Source organism: Sinohyriopsis cumingii, chromosome 11 (genome assembly GCF_028554795.1).
Source record: "Sinohyriopsis cumingii isolate HCF-2022 chromosome 11, ASM2855479v2, whole genome shotgun sequence".
NCBI classification, from domain to species: Eukaryota; Metazoa; Mollusca; class Bivalvia; order Unionida; family Unionidae; genus Sinohyriopsis; species Sinohyriopsis cumingii.
In genome coordinates, this window is record NC_142971.1 from 49,536,051 (window position 1) to 49,556,312 (window position 20,262).

General features: G+C 35.1%; 1 protein-coding gene across 4 annotated transcripts in view; it reads left to right on the top strand.

Moving 5' to 3' along the window:
- The window catches only part of LOC149788420 (IQ motif and SEC7 domain-containing protein 1-like), a 237,157-nt gene that overhangs the window by 62,870 nt on the left and 154,025 nt on the right, over positions 1-20,262 (top strand). The window contains exon 1 of one of the 4 annotated variants that reach the window (XM_089974392.1): positions 6,418-6,595. The exons of the other annotated variants lie outside the window; for them this stretch is intronic. Coding sequence (XP_089830518.1) covers positions 6,555-6,595 — 41 coding nt within the window. The 5' untranslated portion in view covers positions 6,418-6,554. Of the gene's footprint in view, positions 1-6,417; positions 6,596-20,262 lie in introns of those variants that run through there. 4 annotated transcript variants of the gene reach the window in all.

Genomic DNA, 20,262 nt, shown 5'->3' on the forward strand with positions numbered 1-20,262 from the left:
ATAACTAGACAAAATTCATGAGAGGTGCATATAATGCGTCAATGACGAATTTTTGCAGGATTCTTTTAAGAACATAAAAGACATTATAGCTTTAAAATTCTTTAATTGACTTCTCTGATTCTACAATCCAGAATACCTGATAAAGTATGAAGCATTGTTTTTTAACTGGATATTATTAAACACCAGACCACATTTGCTCCACAAAGTTCTCCATGGTTAGTTTGGTGTTAATGAGAATTTTGACATTAAAACACACTCAACACATACTTGAGGGCAGTAAACTTAGACTGTTATACACATCCAGCATCCATACTTGGAACTTGTACTGTTATAATAGCATCTTAACACCTCTACCCTTAGGAGAAAACTGTTAAGAAACAGTTTTTGACATAATGTTATGAATGTCTGTCTCACATAAACAAGGACCTAAATTCTTGTAGAATTCAGATCATGAGAGTTACTTCTGTCTATAAATTGCAGTTACTGTGGAGAGAAAAAAGTTATATTATCCTGTTGTAGATCTATGCAAAGATGGATGCAATACTATTATATTTTACCTCATTTGTTGCTTATTTTAACTTGAGTGTAATACTAAACATAAAATACATAAATAGGTAAAACTTTTACATATCAGTTCAAAATGCTGTAGACAGGATTTTATCATGCCAAGTGAACTTGAAATCATATTCTTGAAAGTCCATCACCATTGATGATGTCTTTCCTCTTCCAGTAATAAATTTGAAAATTGTATGGGTAGCGGAACAGCCTTTGGGGCTTGTCCTTGAATTGATGAAGCCAGGTGAGTGGGTTGTGCTTTGTTTCTATGGAGAATACTACTCCCATCAGGTTGTATGAAAGGTATTTGATAGCCCATATATTGGAAAAACTTTCTTTTTCTACTTTTGCACATTGCTGCTATCTTGGATGTTCTTCACCATTGATGCGCTAAGAATGGTGTCAATAGATTTGTCGCTGGTATCTGTCTGTAGAATGAATTCCTTTTCAAAAGAGTAAACAAAACTGGTGCTGAAGTTACATGCTCCGAGTTCACATTTTTCTTGGCTTCACTGTTAGGTTTCTCTGTTTTAGCTTCTCGAATAACACCCTTAGATGGGTCAGTGTCCCTCCCATGACGTACCTTAAACAATAAAAAAGATCAAAAATATGATGTGACATTCTCTACCCCATCTGTCACCATGTCCTATAGATGAGTCCAGCATTTGTTGACTGCTGATAAAAGGCGAGACTTTTTTTTTAAATTGCCAGACAGCTACTGCCAAATTTGAACAAGAGTGACCAGAGACATTTAAATGGAATTGCAGCTTCCTCATTTTACAATTGGATAATCACTCTGAGAAAGTGTTTTAACTTGCATGTGGGCTACTTTGAGGGAATGCACTGATCCATTGATCACTAATAAAGAACTTCTTTGTACTGTGCAAAAATCTTCTAACCTTTGTAAATACCACTTGTAATAGATGTGTTTCACAATTGCCAATAATCAAAGATAACACTTACTGCATCATCTTGCTGCTTGTATGTATGTGCATTGTAGATACCTGCAGACTTTTCTAAGTCATCAGCCTCTTGTTCTGAAAATTAATAACCATAGTTTGAAAAAAGCCTGTAAAATCAAATAAAAAATAAAAATAATAAAAATGGTCAGAGGATATTATATTCTTGATACGATGCCAGCAACTCAAGAAAATAAGCTGTGTCATTAAAACAAGCATACAAGCCCGATTTTTTATAAGATTAAATTACCTGCAATGCCCATTAAAAAGGTTGTTAACCACATTAGATAATCACCATACATGCTTTCTTCAATGTAACTTTAATGAACTGTTTGACTTGTTTCTAGTGGAGATGTCTGAATACAGTTTAAGAAATATTAATGGTGTTTGCTGCACAAAACTGATTTTCTGTAAGTTATTTAAAGAAGGATATACATCAACCTGTATGGAATAAAGAAAGGATAATGAAATAAGATTTAAAAGAAAACTGATTGCATCATGAAAACAGGAGGAATCCAGATCAGTTATTGCCCATGTGCAAAGCAATATTTGGGCCTTGTGTGGGTACACTCTCCCCCTTGATTGACAGATGCACAGAGTCATGATTTGCATCTCAATAAACAAAATAGTAAGAACTAATTCTTTATCTTTAATTTAAATGAACTCTTGGGTCCCAAAAAAATAAATCAATAAATATTCTGTATGACGTGACCATTTTCCACAAAGGGGTGGAATAGAGGAGGGGTGCAGAATGCTTGGCATATATAATAAAATTGTCAAGAATTCATCTATTAAAAAGAGAAGGAAAAATGAAATTGTTTTGTTGATTTTAATGGCACTTTAAACACAATATTGGCTTCACTTCATCATGAAGAGGAGATGGGAGCCAAGTTCCATTCCCAAGTACACACCTAGGTGCCAACCCAGGGCTGGCTTGTATAGGACTTTTATCCACTGAACTAAATGTATGATCATTTCTCAAGTTCACTACACAATTTTTTTTTATAGAGCAATAAGTATTGTTTATTCTTTGCACCACACTGTTGTCTGACAGTGGCTTGGCACCATGGCCTTAATCATAAATCCATCCTAGCAGATTGTGTGAAGAGTCTTTTTTAAGTATGAAACAGCTCATAGTTTTGACATGAGACTGGCCAGTAAGATTTATCTATTACCATCTGTCATACAGCCTTTCCTCACCTTGATCCCTTTCCCACTTTTCTTCAGGTCACTTGCCTTAGCATGTACTTTAGAAAAGCTCTTAGCTCAATTTGTTATAAGTAAAATCATTGTCTAAGCCATTTCTCTGTTTCAAATTTTCTTCTTGGTTTAAATTTCATTGTGCACAGTATGAATGTTACTGTCCCTTTCATTTTGTGTTTTGAAGAGACACCATGAATATTTGCCAGTTATTTTATCCCACATTTTCATGTGATATCTACTTGAATGTTACTGTCCTGTCAAGTACAACAGGGCTTGCCCATGAATTTCATCATTTTTAATGTTGATATTCAACACAGACTGTGATGTGCATCAGAATTATTGAAGGGAGATAACACCATTCAAAAGATCTTACAATTATCCAATTTTTATAAAAAAAATTGTGTGCTCTGTGGAAGGGACTTTTACAAATGTCGGCATTCCCTCCTAACATCAGGGTTCTCAAACCACTGATCTAGAATGTTGTATATATAATAGTAGGCCCTCTATCTCATCATAATAGCAGGTGTGTGAGTTGGAATATTATTTAATCTAATGTATGTTATAGTCATTTCCACCTTTGAGGGCCTGTATGAGGGAGAGAAGTCAACCACAAAGTGGGCCATATATTTCGGAAATAGTCACAGTTTTAAGAAAGCGTTTAACTATTTAAAAGTGATCTTATTAAAGGAAGGTGGTGAAAATACAGATTGTGGATAATTCTAAGAAAAATTGATATGTGGGTTTCCAGAACCTGATTTTATAAGTAACTGACTGTAAATATGGACTTCTTCTTAACACTCTAGTAAAGAGCCAAGTTTTCAGCTTAAAGATATAGATGCGCTTGGCCCTGATGATAACAGGGTTGCTTGTACTTCTTCACCTGATCCTGACTTGCATCAGCTATATGTAATGGATGAGTTTAATTCAGCCTGTTATTGGGGCAAGTGTATGTTCAAATTCTAACAAAGAAATTGAAGGGTCATCACAACATGTCCATGACATGAACTGCTATTGCAAGGGACCATGTAGATCATTCCATATGCAGAACTGAATATTCAGTTACAACAGCATTGTGGGACAGTTAAGCATTTCACTGATTTGTTTTATAATGTGTCACAAGTGTATTGTTTTTTAATGTGTCAGAAGTGTGTTTTATAATGTGTCACAAGTGTTCTCATTTTCTTGGTGCTCATGGTGTGCACCATACACTAACAAGATTTCGGTACTTTACATGCTCTATATAAGAAACTGTTCGTTACGACAAAAACTTCATAGTGATGATGAAGACATTTAAGTCATTATGAAACCCTTAGGCTTATTTTCACAAGGATGCAATACCACTGTTTCAGCTGTAGGAGATGAATGATGACAATGAGACAGGCAATGTCACATTAGGATGAGAAAAGGAAATAGGATAACACTGTATACACAATAGGTTAGGATTGATGCTTTATTGTTTGGAATCAGATCCTTATTGCCTTTTGATTAATAAATTGTTTGTAATGGAGATTATAGCCACTTCAACAGTCTTTACAGAAAGTCAAGTCACAAAACCTGTTAGGATTGTGAATTCAGTTTAGGAGGAGAAAAAACTAAGAATGTTTGACATCAATATTTCAAGTACACTGGCAATGCACTTTACTTATTCATGTCCTCATTGATACTAGAATCTGTTGAGGAGAAATGCTGGATTCTTTAGAAAGAATTGTGAAGCACATAATATAGGCAATCCAGTATTCCTGTTTTAGAGGTTCTAGCTGTAGTAATTTTAATATAAGATTATATGTAGACACATATTATTCTTGTGTTGTTGCATATTACTTTCGAGTTTTCTGGTGCTTCAGCACAATTTTATATTATTAATATGACATAGGGACCCTAAGTAATCTTTGTTTGGACTACATTTCTCACATTCTGGTTGAGGAGTACATTCTTGGTTTGGACAATAGGTCCTCACATTCTGGCATAGGAGTACGATTGCCAGTTACTCTAGCGTAAGTATCCTTCTGTAGAACAGTTCCCAGTAATCCTTCTGCTGGAGTATACATAGTCAAGTAATCATTGTGTTGGAACATGATGTTTTGTTTTAGATCATGGTTTAAAGTACCTGCAAACTGAATGCCTTATATAGTACATTCTGCACTGATATGTACAGTACATTTCTGTTATCCTGTTAGCTGATGTTTGGAGTACAGTTCTTAACAATCGGTCTGTTTGGATGCATGGCTATAGTGAAGGAGGAATACAAGATCTTATTACCCTAATCTTGGAGTTCAGCTGAGGACATTTTGTAACCCTGGTATAGAAGCACAGTTCTTAGCAATCCTTGTGTTTGGGTACATGGTAGTGAAGGAGGAGTACAAAATCTAAATACCCTAGTCTTGGAGGACACTTCAGTATTTTCTGGCACAGGTGTACAATTCTTAATACTCCTTGCAGTGAATTACTGTTCCGTTTTGAACAGAAATACTCAGTTGCTTGAGTACAGTCAAACAAGCCTGGTTTTTAAGTACAATTTGGTTCAGAGAGCAGGAGAACATTTCTGGTCATGATGGCTACAGGGCACCTGTCTTATCAGACTGCCATGTGTAACAACTAAAATGGGCAGGGCTAATCAGACCTAATTGTATATCACTATTTGGCCTATTAGCTAGGTCAGACACTGGAGGATTGAGGACTTAGTCTGGACTTTCTTCATACCTTCACTCTTCATTTTGCACTTGGATTCTATATATTTACAACTTTCTATTCAGGGACTGCATTTTCTCTAATTGCCATCAATACTCTGCAGCCCACTCTCACTCATTGGAACTTGTTTTTTCAAGACTGCATTTATAATGCAAGACAGATGGACTGTCACTCATTGAATAAGGCAGTTGGAACTGTGTTTTTGTTGTTGTCACATTTACAGATTGCATAGTATAACACTTTTGTTTATAAAAAGTTTAAACTGTATAGTTCAATCACCATTAACATAATACTTGGTTGTAAAACTATTGTTTCTTAGCAAACTTGTGCACAAATAAACTTCACACCTTTAGAGAACTTTATTTGATAGCTAAAATAACATAGTGGGATACAAAATACACAAGATTCATCATAGCTGTCATTGTAATATTGACCCTGAGTCGGATTTTTATGTTCCTAAGACTACCAGCTGAAATGTAGCCTTGTACTCCGTTTTTGATTCGAGATAATGTAATTCATGAATTGAAATAGTTGGATTAGTTTCCTTACAGGTATAATCACCTCATGATATTATATTGAACCAGTTATCAGTAATTTATATGCTTCAAATCCCTGGCTCATGGGTTACAAACATTACTTCCTTTTTTCAGAAGGAAAAAAATTATTGAGCAAGGAAAAACATCTGATACGGGGACAAACAAATGTCGTAGGTCATCTGCTCAATGAATTTACGAGGAAACTGGCTAAATAGACTTTCTCTTTTTACACTGTAGTAGATAGATGTATGGGTTCACTTTTACTATACTGAAGTAGTGTATATCGTTTACTTTTTCTACACTGTGGTTGGGATTCATTCATTATATACTGTTACTGCACTGGATTAGTGTATATCATTCACTTTTACTACAGGAGAGTAGTATGTAGGAGTAGGGTGTATCTCAGTTTGCATATATACAGATGATTCACTTGCTCTTTTGTGCCACTTGTTAAATCTTGGAAGAAGGATATAAAGTATCATCAGAAGGATATTGGAGGTCAAGGGCTGATGACAACTGGTCACTTCATTAGGAGATGAGGGAGAGATACTTCTGACCCAAAGTGATGATACTGCCTTGACTGTAAAAATTTTCTTCGATCATTCCTTCCTCCATGGCCCTGTTCTTCTGGAACCCCGGGGCTTTTGCATTCAGGTGATTATAAGTGATTACAAGTGCTTAGTTTATCAATTATTTCAATTGTTTTATTGCCACATTATATGTCTCTTTGTACCATTAAAGTTAAATTGTTGTTGTAGTTGTTGGGTTTAACACCATTTTTCAGCACAAGATTTGATATACATGGTGGCCAGTATTAATGGTGGAGGAAGAACCCAGCTAAACCCCCAGAAAGATCCACCAACCCACGAGAAGCTACTGGCAAGCTTTCTCACATTAAAGTTAAATGATAATTACATTTCATTTCAGTATTATCTTCTAAATTGGATGTAAAACTAAACTTCCTGTTTAGTACATGCCTTATACCCCAATTACATATGAATACTTGAATCTTCATTGCTGTTGCATAATGATATAAATGTTTTAAATAACAGTTTTTGAATTCTTAATATATTTTGGTCAGGTACATCCATGATATGATTTTATTTTACTTGTGACCATGCATTGTATTTTATGAGGAAATAAGCATTCACATTAGACAAAGACAGTGCATACAAGAGAGGTTTGTTTAGTCTCGGAGAGAAAGCGGGGGGGGGGGGGATTTTGATTAGTAGCATTCATTTAAGTATGAATTGTTATTATTAATATTAATATTATTATTAATGTAGATGTAGTTTAGACTTTATTTAACTGCAGACTAATATGAGTGAGACACAAGTAATTACAATAATGCAGCATGCAGTGATAATAAATTGACCTTGTATCTGGTATACTGAAAATAGTCAGGACCCATGGTAATGACAAACTTGCTGTCATTGAAAATTCCATCTTTTAGAGACTTCTGTTCAGTCTGGCTTGTAACACAAATTGTCCTCTACTCCATTTAACTTCTCACCACATTAGTCTTTGTAACAGCCAAAGGCAGTGTTTTTATCTGACCTGTTTTTGTCACTGCTTCCTCTTAGGGCATTTACATTTTCCTCAACAGTTTTCTATCATATTAAAGTGGTATTGCCACAACAACATATGGATGCGCCATTGTTCACTACCACTCCAACTGACAAGCAATTTATTGCCATTTTCACTAAGTAAATTTCATACTGTATGGATTCTTTTCTTTTCGCAAGAAGTTGAATGATGTAATTTAAGCACTTTTTTTAGGGGCCCCGAGTGGTCTAAAGCGCTCTCTGTTATGGATCACTGCCATCTCACCTCTGTCTGCGTGGGTTCAAGTCCAGGATTCGGCCAATGTGGGTATGTGAGAAAGCTTGCCGGTTGCTTCTCGTGGGTTGGTGGTTCTTCCCGGGGTTTTTCCGGGTTCTTCCTCCACCATTAATACTTGCCACCATGCATAGCTTATCGTGTGCGGAAAAATGGCGTAAAACCCCACAACAACAACAACAACAACTTCTTTTTTGTCATTGGGAAATGTGGTGGCTCAGTGGTTAATGTGTTGGACTTATGACCAGAAGGATGCAGGGTTGATTAAATTTGCCACACAGGTACTACTGAATGTAAACGGGGAGATTTATAGCAGGCACCTGTAATAGAAGTTTAGTAAAAACTGAGGCAGGCAGCTTATTATTTGGATCTTTTTTTTTTTTTTAAATCTCTTGGATAGCACATTCATAACATGTTAGTATGGCTTGTTGATCATACCACAGTAATATAGCAATTAGGCCAGATAGTGATGTTATGGTCTATGGAAATTTAAGTAGCTGTATGTGCCCACAAGTGAGACTGTTGTTGGATTTTTAATTATCCAACTGGTGAAAGAAAAATGAGAGAAATGAAACGTCCCAACATAAAATGGTGTTATGGCATGTTTACAATCTGAAATCTAGACATAAAATTTGGCCTCATTCTCAGGATAGGGTGGACTTGAAAAGTGGGCCTCATTCTCAGGATAGGGTAGACTTTAAAAGTGGGCCTCATTTTCAGTATAGAATACATCAGTTGATGGAATTTGTATGTTTTCATCATCAGTTCTGATACATATTTTCAGTATTTTTCTCAGTTGAAGAATTTGAAATACACTGAAATTTGTTTGATAATTCAAGAAAGATTGTGTAGACTTGAACACCGGTAGAAGTTTGCCTATACATGTACAGTGTACAAGCATTCAACACTGGGAAGAACAATAACTCAGATTACAAATATATATTAGAAGAAGAGTTTTCTCCCTTCAATCATTGCAACTTTTAAGTTATACAGATTATTATAGCTTCTCCGAAGTCACTATATACAAGTAGATCTTATATACAGTTTTCTTCTATTACTTCTATACAATCAGTATTTTTTCTGTGTTACTTTCCATGGAACAGATGAAGTGGGTTTTAATCCACACCTCATAGTTCCATTTCATATATATTAACTTTTCTGTTGTGGATATAGCTATTGCAGGTACCAAATTTAGGAGTAGTACTTGAAGTGGTAGACTTGACTTGACCTTGAGTACTCAAAAGTGCAGTCTTTGACAGCACTATCTTTAGCCAGGTCAGAATATGCCAACTCACCAACCAACCTTTTCCTAGACAGTTCTTAAAATTTCAAAACAGCTTATAGTATATTCCATTGTAAACAACAAACGTTGCTCATATATATATATATATATATATATATATATATATATATACACACACATCGGTTAGAAAATCGCAATTAAAAATTTCTGATTGTCCATTGTCAGTTGACCAATCAGAATGCAGTGTTCCATTCAGCACATTGCATCATCTTGGCTTTAATTTAGGAACACGAGTTAGCAGTATTCAATGGAAGAAAAGTAAGCAAACTGCACTGCACATATTAAAAGTTGAATATTTGAACTAAACATTGTACAGCTTTTATTAGGCCATACATAATATAGTTTGCAAATTTATTTGGTGTAGTAGTTTGTTTGGAAGCAGCCACCCATGTGTTTCTAAAATTGCATTATATATCAGGCTCCTGATGTAAACGAGCATACAGACCGCTCATGGTCCTTTTCTGATTTCCAGAACAGTCTGTATCCATTATTTGCAATGTCTAGTTTTAATATTTCTAAAAAGAATTTGAACAAATAAAAATGGAGTAACTAATTTGTTTAAAGAGCTTCAACTCCAAAATATATGGAATAATTGATCTAATATCAAAGATGGCGAGCGATCACATATTTTGCTTGACATGGTGACTCTTACTAAAGAAACTCCCATTTGATTCAAAATGCCAACAAGCTGACATTGCTTGGAAACCCTAGTAAAAATCGTTTTAATAATTGTAAATTGATAAATGAAATTATTAAGTTTAGTGCATTTTATATATCCTTGATGCCTTTTGTTTCTAAAATTGGTAGGGGGTACAAACAAACTGGAGGTTGTACAAATACTATAGTACCCTTTTTTTATACCCCTGTCAAACAAATAGAATCGTCCAGAAGGAAATAGCAGATTTTTCAAGAGACCCTGCAGTGATACATCTTGGTGATGACTGGCCATGTACAAGTGGAAAAATATGAAGTGGAAGGGTACTAAGCAATAGCATATATATGCACAGGAGAGGGGGGTGGAAAAAAAGTATACTATGCAACAAAGAGGAGTAGGGAGCAAAACTGGCTGATTTTATTTTTGCATTTGTACTAAATGGATAGCCCCTTATGAAGTTTGATTTGGAGGATAAATGAGTGAAATTGTTAATTCGGTAATCAACATTTGTTCCAAAAATACCACCTAACGTTAATAGTCTAGCCATGTTGTGATGTAGGCCATCCATCCATCCATCCCATTCTTCTATATGTTATCAATTTTGTTTCCACTCACTCTCACAAGTTTTCAAATATCTAATTACCAAACTTTGCACAAGGAAGAAGCCTGTTGATGTTGGGGTTAAAATGTCAAAGGTCAAGATCATTGACTGAAAAAAGAAGATGTTTTCTGTACAATAATTCAAATTATGCACAAGCAGACTTTGTGCATGGCTTGCTCTTGGGGCAAGGAAGAGCCATATTGATTTTGGGTTAAAGCGGTTAATGTCAAGGCCATTGTGACCGAAAGAAGAGAAATGGTTCTGTAAAATATCTATTTTTCCACTTTCTTCAGTTAACAAATTCTGCTGATAGCTTAGTTGCACATGGGTGAACACATTAACTTCTAGCGAGGACTTAACGGGACAGGAGGTAGTAGCCTACTGCGGAGCTATGTAGCATCATGATCATGCATGATACACTAAAGTGAGTGGTATTATAGAAAGGTAGACAGATGTAGCTCTACAATGATACCAAATAATCTGGAATATCTAGTTGCACTACAAAATACAGATTTTTTTAAAAAAACTCATTTTTTGGACCCAACTTTTTTTAACCCAAAGTTTGCTTGGGTCGGAATCCGATTTTTTGTCCAGATTTTAGACTTTTTGGTCTCAGATCTAAGGCAAACTGGTATGAACTGCAAACAGACAGATGAGCCTTTGCAAAAAGTAGGATAAAATGGACATTTGGAATAAAGAGTTGTCTCCATACAAAAATAATGGCTCTTTTAAGCACAAAAAAAATGACAAAAAATAAAAAAACTCCAACTTTTACCCTTCTGCTCATGCACGAGTCAAATAGCCAATGAAAAACGATGTTTCTAACACAACTAGGCAGTATGTTATTGAAAGATGACCAGGGATTTGGTGTTTTCGAGTCTTGCTGATTTATATGGCCAAGGATCAAGTGGTCTCAATGTCCATAATGCTTGTATTCATTTGGTTTGGTATGTAAAGCTGTGGGGACCAATGTGGGCATGGAGCTGTTTCCCATTTGAGGATAATAATGCAATGTTGCTGCAGTCTTTACATGGAACAGGTAATGTTACGAAGCAAGTAATGAAGTAGAAACAAGCAGTGTCAAGTTTGTGCAGAAAGGGCATTTATTCAGCATCAACAACACTCTGGAAAAAGACTGCTGAAGCTGCAACTTGTGGTATATCAGGGAAGGTGAAATATTTTAAAGACGGCTAAGTTTTGGCTATATTAAATTTAGACTGTCATAAGGATTTGAGAAAGGTTGACAGAATTAGCATAGGTAGCAAACAATTCTGCTCATCACAGTACTTGAGAATGCAGAGAAGAGTCTGTAATGTTTTGCTATATAACCAGAGCAAAATTGGATGTGTTACATATTTTGTTTACAATACATCAAATAAGACTGTACATGCAGTTTTGAAAAAACCTGATGCTGCAGAAACAAAACTTTCACAACTACCAGCCGGAAAACACCTGTTAGCAGTTGACAGTAGATGTGGTGCCTGCTGAGGAGTTGACCTCCCCCACACACACACTTAGTTTAGATAAATGTCAGTCCCTCTTCATCACCTGAAGCAGAAGCATATGTTGCTGTGATGCCAAACTGTCATGGATATGTTATTTTCAAATGATTCTAGCATCAGTAATGTTGACTGAATATACATGTACATAGAATCTTTATGGGGACTGAATGGGATGCAAATGTCAACACTTTGAAGGTGTTGTACTTGTTACTTTGATGTAAAAAGATAATTTTTTACAATTATTTACTCACATCAAACTTAGAATCCATAGCCCTACTCTTATTGAATAGATTCTTTTAGTTCCTCATTAGCATGTTTGAATGATAGACTACAGTACAATAGAACACCATACATTGTAGAATTGTTGTCATCAAGGAACAGCACAGACTAATTTGGAATTTTACGCACCTCGTCCACACCTTTACAACAATTCTAATTGAAATTAGTTTTACTTTTGGAGGGAAATTAAAGGTCTTTATTGCAATTTTTGCCCAAAAGTAACAACACTTCACTTAGGTAAAGATGAAAAAGGATGAACACATAAATCCAAAACTAGTCTGGGCTGTTCCTCGATAACAAGTCTAAAAAGTATATATACACAACAATTAGGCCATGTACTGAAACATGAATATATTTAGAATAATACATAATGTATTTAAGAATATGGTACAATGTACTTTCAGTATGTTTATTTGGACTTGATTTGTTGTGAAATAGGTTGATGTATGTAAGCAATTGACTTGCATGTACTGCTAATCTTCAATCACATTTAAGTTCAACAGATTAAATCCCATTTTACAACCCATTGTGCAGATATCTTCAATTCTTGAAACTTACAGTTAATATTTTGTTCATCACCGATTTTAAGAAAATGCAATAAAAATTCTCAAATTTAATTCTTCATAAACTGGATTGCTTCAAGGACAGTTGATGAACTACAAGTATGCATAACAAGTTTGTAAAATTGTAATTTGTTTGCCTATTAGGTTCAGTACTAAATAGTTCATGAACTATTATAAGTTCATCAACTTGAATTTCATGAACTGATCAGGAACAGTTCATGAACTCAGAGGGAGAAGTTCAAGAACTTAAATTTCATGAACTGATGTTCATGAACAGTTCATGAATACATTTGACTTTTCACAACCAGTTCATGAAGTTCATGAAGCGTTCATGAACTTAAGAACTTTTTTTTGCTGGGGTATTCAGAAATAGCTTTCAAAATGTGTTTCCTACTAGATTTTCAGGTGAAAATGGCAAAAAGCTTCAGGGGTTAATGTGTTAATAAATGATGCTATTGAATTTGTGGTCAAACATCGAAGTCACAGTCATTGAAAAAATTCTCAGTTTCCACTTAATGAAATTAGCTATGCATCACTAAAACCAAGCTTTGTGAATGACTTACGCTTTGGGTAAGAAAGAAATCTATTGATTTTTCGAGTCAAAAACCAAAGTTCAAGGTGACTATTTCTGGACAAAAACTTCACCCTATCAACATGGAAAACTTTTACACATGGGATGGGCATAGAAATTGTTGTTCACTGTACCAACTTGATAAGATGATGTTGTTACAGATGTTTATGAACTGGAAGTCCATATAGATAACAGTATGTTGAGTTTGTTCAGAGGATAAAAATGGAGGATAGAGTTTAAAGTGGTATTACTGTACTTGTTTGACATCTATGTGATGTCTCAGTGTCAGGAAATATCTCATTGAATTTTGGACCATCTCATAACCTAATTTGTTGAGTTAATTGGTTTACACAAAAGCATATTTAATATGCTTAATATTATAAATATTTCCTTGTGGTACGTGTATTTTGAAAGAAAAGACCTTATAATGCAAGAATTGTTATAATATGTTGCATGTTTGAGTAAACCTGTAGACGGAATATATCAAGGATAATTCCAGTCACCGAGTCATGATTGATAATTTTAGTCATCCAGTCATGATTGTATGCATTCACATTTGCTAATAATGAACTCAAAAGATGTTTTGTTTGCATTTTTAAACAATGCATATTGATGACCTTGCGAGTGAAAAAGTAATCTCACCAATTTTACTGTGATCTGATATAATAGTTTGTCACATCTCATTGTCTAGTACTCTTATTGCACAGTGTATTTTTGATGCATCTTGCTATCTAGTACTCTTGTTACATCTCAGTGCCAGGTACTCTGAACGTATTACAGGTATGTTTTACCATGTATGTTTTTAATGTTTTTCTTATAACATTATCATTATGAGGTTTCACACATATATTTCATATTTCAGATATTAAATACAAGTAGTATGTCATGGTGTTATAATAGCACAAGCATAACACCAGAGTTAACAGATGTACCCGAGATTAAAAACTGAATTTACCATACTAATCTTTGTAGTTGAATATGTGAATAGTTCATGCTTTATGACATGACAAGACAGGTTATTTAATCCTGAGGCAACCAAGTAAAGTGCCTTGCCCTACGATGTACCACAGCAGCCAACTTGGGCTTATCTAATGGCAGGATTTGAACCTGCACCCATTTGGTTACAAGTCTGACTCATTAACCAGTGAGTTAATGTGCCTTTTGTCCCCATTAGTTGGCTCCTGCAACATGCACAATGGACCTATTTTGCTTACCCCCTTTGCTTGTATAAAATCAGATATTTTGTATAAATTTGTGCTAATTATACTGATTTATAAAATTAATGAAATATTTCAGTCTTGTTTTTGCCAAGACTTAGAAAAAACCCAAACAATTTAACTCATCTTATGCAATTATAATATTAAATATGCATTCATCAAACAGAGTTGATGAGAAGTCTTATTGTAAACTTGAGTGGAAATAGTTACTGGTCAGTAAATTAATGGATAATAACACTCCACAATGTTCAGTGTTTCTCTTTACCCTCATATGCGTTTCAGAGACCCACAAATTTTAATTTGACCCCCAGTTTTGACACCAAAGTTTATTTTTTACTCAGTCTGACCCCCAGTTTTTGACGCCAAGGAGATTTTTGACTCTCAGTCTTGCACCCCTAAGGGATACACTGTGTTAGGTATTACATGTAGTTAGCTTGTGGAAGAATTTGTTGGAGTTGTGTTGAGGAGACACTGACATATAGTAGTGTGAAAAAAGCAACAAGAAAACTTGTTTCCTTTTCTTTTTTTTACAAGACTTCAAGCACGTATTGTTATCTTAATATCAATATGTAGTCAGTTGTTTCTCAAGTGGTTTCTGATGCAGAATTTTAAGTGGCCTTTCAGACTGTTAGTAAGCTGTGACTGACACTTCCCATTCCTGGACTGAGTGCCTTAAACAGTCCAGTAAAAGTCACCCTTCATCTGTAAAATGGGATCTGGTTAGTGAGGCAAAGCATCTTGTATCAGACTCTGGAAATGATTCCTCTCAGTTTCTCACCCAAGCTGTATGAATGACACAGGTACCAGTCAATCCTGGTGCATATAAATAGTATTTATGTACCACGCCTATACGTATAACCATGGTATTACAGTCCCCATTTCTCATCCGCCTGTGTTTCTTTTCTTATCAGACCTTTGACACGCGCACTCTTTTAATTAGTACAATTAAAGAATCGGTCCTCATTACAGTAAAAAAGGTCTTGTCAGATGCATGGATCCAATTTGATCTGTTAGAAAGAAAGAACTTACAAAAGAGTAGCTTCATGTCTTATGTCACTCATCAGGGCGGTAAGTGTTTTTCTTCATGTAGTCTGGATTGATCACTTCTTGCATTTTCTGTACAAAAGTTTTTAGAATATTTTATCTTCTGGAAACATGTTACTAACTGACAATACTAAAGATTTCACCAATTTTGTTGATCATTGTAATTTTTCCCCACCACTTTGAGAAGTTAAATAATTTGTAAAAATGTAACTGATATTCAAACATTCCAAGTTGTCCTTTGTCTTTTCTAAAAAAAATTCTGATTTGACTGTGGTGGACCCTCCAGTAGGAATCATGTCATTATGCATTTTTTTTTCCACCACTAGTCTTCTCAGAAAAAAATCTTAATTCAGCAATGTAATCAACAAGGCCTTGTGCATGTGGTAAACTTTTATTGCACTATGGTATGAGTTCAAGGAAATATGATAGTACAGTGCACATCAGAAAATCAAAACTATCAAAGCAAACAAGACCATTTTATGTTTATGTCATTTTTAGTACATTATGTACTATTATTTTAATTGCCAGTAGCTTCTCGAGAGTAGGTGGTTCTTTTTGGGGATTTCCTGGGTTCTTCCTCCACCATTAATACTGGCCGCCATGTATAGCCTATTCTGTGCTGCAAAATGGCATTAAACCCTACAACAACAACAACAACAATTATTTTAATTTATCCCTCTAAAATGTTGCATGTCCCCCAGATTTGGAGGGGGACACAGTGTCCACTTCCATGGGATCATATGTGCAATACTGCTCTTGTAGAAGTTCTTGTGCTGTCTGCTTATGCAATAGGCATGTTTCATCACTGTAAACTGTGTTAATGTTTTGTCTTAAAATTGTTAAAACTTAACATCAATTACCAATCACTGAAGATCAGCAATAGTCACCTGTCATATAGAACAAATTGCAGAGATGGTATTGTATGGATCACGTATCAGATGGACATATTTGATGGTGTGCATGCATACATATTTAATTGTGACCCTTGACCAGGGTGTGTTTCCTTCCAGAGTCCATTCTTATTGAGTGTGAAGGCTTCCACCCTGTGAGTCAGTAGTTTTATGATAACATAAATGAAAAATCAGTAAAGAATCTTCATCAAAGAAAATGTTGGACTTTTTTAAGGTAATGTTATTGGTTTACCAAAATTTGACTATATAATTTTAAGATTTTTAATTGTAACATTGTATCTCTCATAATGTACAACTTCATGTTTATTTTATTTGGCTGAGTTTCTCTAAGGTACATGCCTTTACTGGTCACTGACATCTCACCTGTCCGTGTGGGTTTAAGTCTCAGCTCAGTAAGTGGATATGTGGTTCTTCCTTGGTTCTTCCTCCTTCCAAATACACTGATCTCCATGTATAGTCTATCATGTGCTGAAAAAGTCATTCATCTCACAAAATCATAACCACCACTTTTAATTGACATCATTCAGCCATTGGTACTAAGGTGGTGCTGAACACCATCAATTGCTGTATTCAACTGAAAAACTTAGAATAATATTACTATAGTTTCAAGTTTATGCACTTATATAGAACAAGATCATGTCTTTCTTGTCTCCTTACATACTGTGGTCAACAATATTAAAAATTATGTGAGAAAGTTTTGGAATGCAAGTAAATGAGTTATATATACTGAGATGAATTGGAGGCTGGTCAAGACACCATGTTCAACAGGCATCTGACTTGAAAAGATTGACAAGGCACAACATGGTATTAATAATGATCACAGAAGTTCTTACATATTAAAAACATGTCCTAAAACTAAAAAGTTTTTTTAAAACTCTTTGCTTGCTTGATTTTAGTAAACTTTTTACTCTGATCAGAGATCTTGACTGGTAAAAGAAAAATCATTGAAATCAAGTAATTTGTGGGAAGATACTCGATTATTATATGTCACTTACATAGTTGAAAGCAGAAAGGGCTTTGTTGACATTATTGTCTTAAGCATTGTGTTAAACAGGGATGTTTTTAAAGACACGCTCAATTGAGCATTTGTCAGAATGACTTAGAAGAACATCCAAGTTCTGTCATCATTTCCAGCTTTAGACAGAACCATGGCTCAAACATCCCACTTAGTCACTGGTCTTGATAGGTGATGGCTGAGGAAGGCAATTCACTATTTCAAGCTGCATACCTGATTGGACAAGTGGAATTGTAAGCAGATTCAGCATCATGTACTGATGTAGGACAAGTTTAGGACAAGTTAAAGTTCTTCGATGTCACTAGCCCTTAAAGACAAGTAGCCAGCTGCAAATATTTTGAGCCCTATGAACTCTAGTTACTTACCTTCTGTTTGCTGTGACCCTGTTCTCCTATTTTGTACTAAAATGGGTGTTCAGATGAACATTAATTATTTGCAAAAACTTTGTATAGGTTGGATACTTAATTTTAATGTACTTACAACTAAGGTTATTGTATTTAAATAGCCTCACACTTAATCTTGTAAATTAATTTTCTTGTTTGATAATTAGAAATTTGATTATTTTGAGTCTTGTACCTATCACTGTATAATCTTTCGTTGCAAATGGGTAACATTAAATCAACTGTATTAAATGTAAAACACAAGACACTGTTATCTTGGTTTAAAATCAGACAGTCTACCTCTGATACCCACTCTCACACTGCTGTATTTGTTTGAGAGTCACAAAACATGTTTGCATGGCTGTGAAATGTGTAGTCCTGACATTAACAGTTTGAAAAATACTAACCTGTTCTGTAATTGGAATAATATTTGCAGGAAATCAGGGACTATAATCAAGATCGTTAATTAAGTTCCTGACCAACCCAGATATAGCAGTAATAAAGGGACACTTGTAGATCTAAGTCTGCATCTTCCATCACATTTATTTGCATGCTTAGTCTCACCAATATAGATAACAGGCCTCCATATGGGTATTCCAAAAGTACTGGTAGCCAGGTACCATATATACTTACTTATAAGTCAAATCAGACTGCAAACAGCAGAGATTCTGATCTGACATAGCATAATGCATCTGCAGGTCAGGGTCTGTTTTGTTTGCTTAACTGATTACTCCAAAACAAACTGCACAGACCCAGATCTGCTGGTGAATTATGTAATGGCAGATCAGGTTCTGTGCAGTTTGCAGGTAGACTTATAATTGAGTAAATATGATAATTTACCTGCCTAAATCTGCTTGTGCAACCAGCAACGTTTTGCTGCATCAGTTACTACTGTTTAGGTAACACCCACCAACTTCCAAGTTGTTTTAAAGCCATTACTGGCTACTACTAATTTTATGGAATGCCCTGCTTCACATGCAGTACACTGAAATGCATCAGCATACCTCACAGGGCTAACGTAAATATCTTCATGATTAAATAGATTCACTTAAAAGCAATTGTGGGATATAATTATCAGGCATAATCTCCTATTATATCCTTTAACAAGAAAATCTGATGCTTTTATGGACAGACCAATTTTTTTTAAAAAAAAAATCATATTCATGAATACTAATGTCTTCATTTTTTAAAATATCCTTGCATGTTAGAATCTGGAAGATAAAAGAAATTAAATATTGAACACTATCTTTTTTCCCTGACATATATGAGAATGAAGCTCACTTTTTATTAGTATGCAAGACCTATGTCAGTGTCAGGGAGGCTTTCTTTGAACAAAATTATTACATATACTAGTAATAATGATCAGTTATACTGGCCACCTTTGATGAGCAAATAAAATTAATTCTCCTGTCGGGGTGGTATGGTATCATTATTGAATCAAAGAATCACAGTATTTTCTTTACGTACTCAAAACATTGATTCTGGACAATAGTAGAATGAAAAATAAATTAAATCATACTAGCTATCCAAAAATAAACATTTTATTTTTGTCTTTCTATTTCTTTCAATGAAATAAACAACAAGGTCACTTACAGCATGAATACAGACGGTCACCATGTACCTACGATATCAGCCTAATTAACACCTACACGCACACTTTTAAAATTAAGACAGTTTGAATCTAGCAAGAGAAAGCAATTATTAATTGCTGAAAGTATTTTTCAGATAATACCACATGTATATTTTGATTCATTCTGGTAAATATTTATTCCACCAAAAGTTTGCTTTCATTTGTGTGCTTCCCCCATACAACAGATTGATTATTACAGTAGCTTGAAAATGATGTATTGGCGTACATCGTTAGTAATATTGTCAGAATGTTTGAGCCTTTATTGCCATGGTTTTACTCTTCTTAATCCTTAGTGCATGCCATATTTTTACATACAAGATAACCAAGGACAGGTGACTTCAGAATGAAACAAGACCTTACAGATTCTATACCAGTTTGGCCCAGTGAAATTCTGCTCAATACACATCCATATGTTGATGGGAAAATGGCATCAGCACATGCTATGTTTAGTTCCCAGACCCTGGGTGATGCTTTTGTTTTTGTCTTGAGTGGACAATATCAACAGCTGAGTACAGTACAGAGCTTATACCTAAAAGTTGTTGTTGTTGTTGTTGTGTTCAATGCCATTTTTCAGCACACAAGAGGCCTTACATGGCGACCAGTATTAATGGTGGAGGAAGAACCTGGGAAAACCCCGGAAAGAACCACCGACCCATGAGAAGCTACTGGCAAGCTTTCTCACATACCCACATTGGCTGAATCTGAGACTCGAACCCACGCAGACAGAGGTGAAATGGCAGTGATCCGTAATGGAGAGCGCTTTAGACCACTCGGCCACACAGGGCCCCATACCTAAAAGTGCACTTGGAGA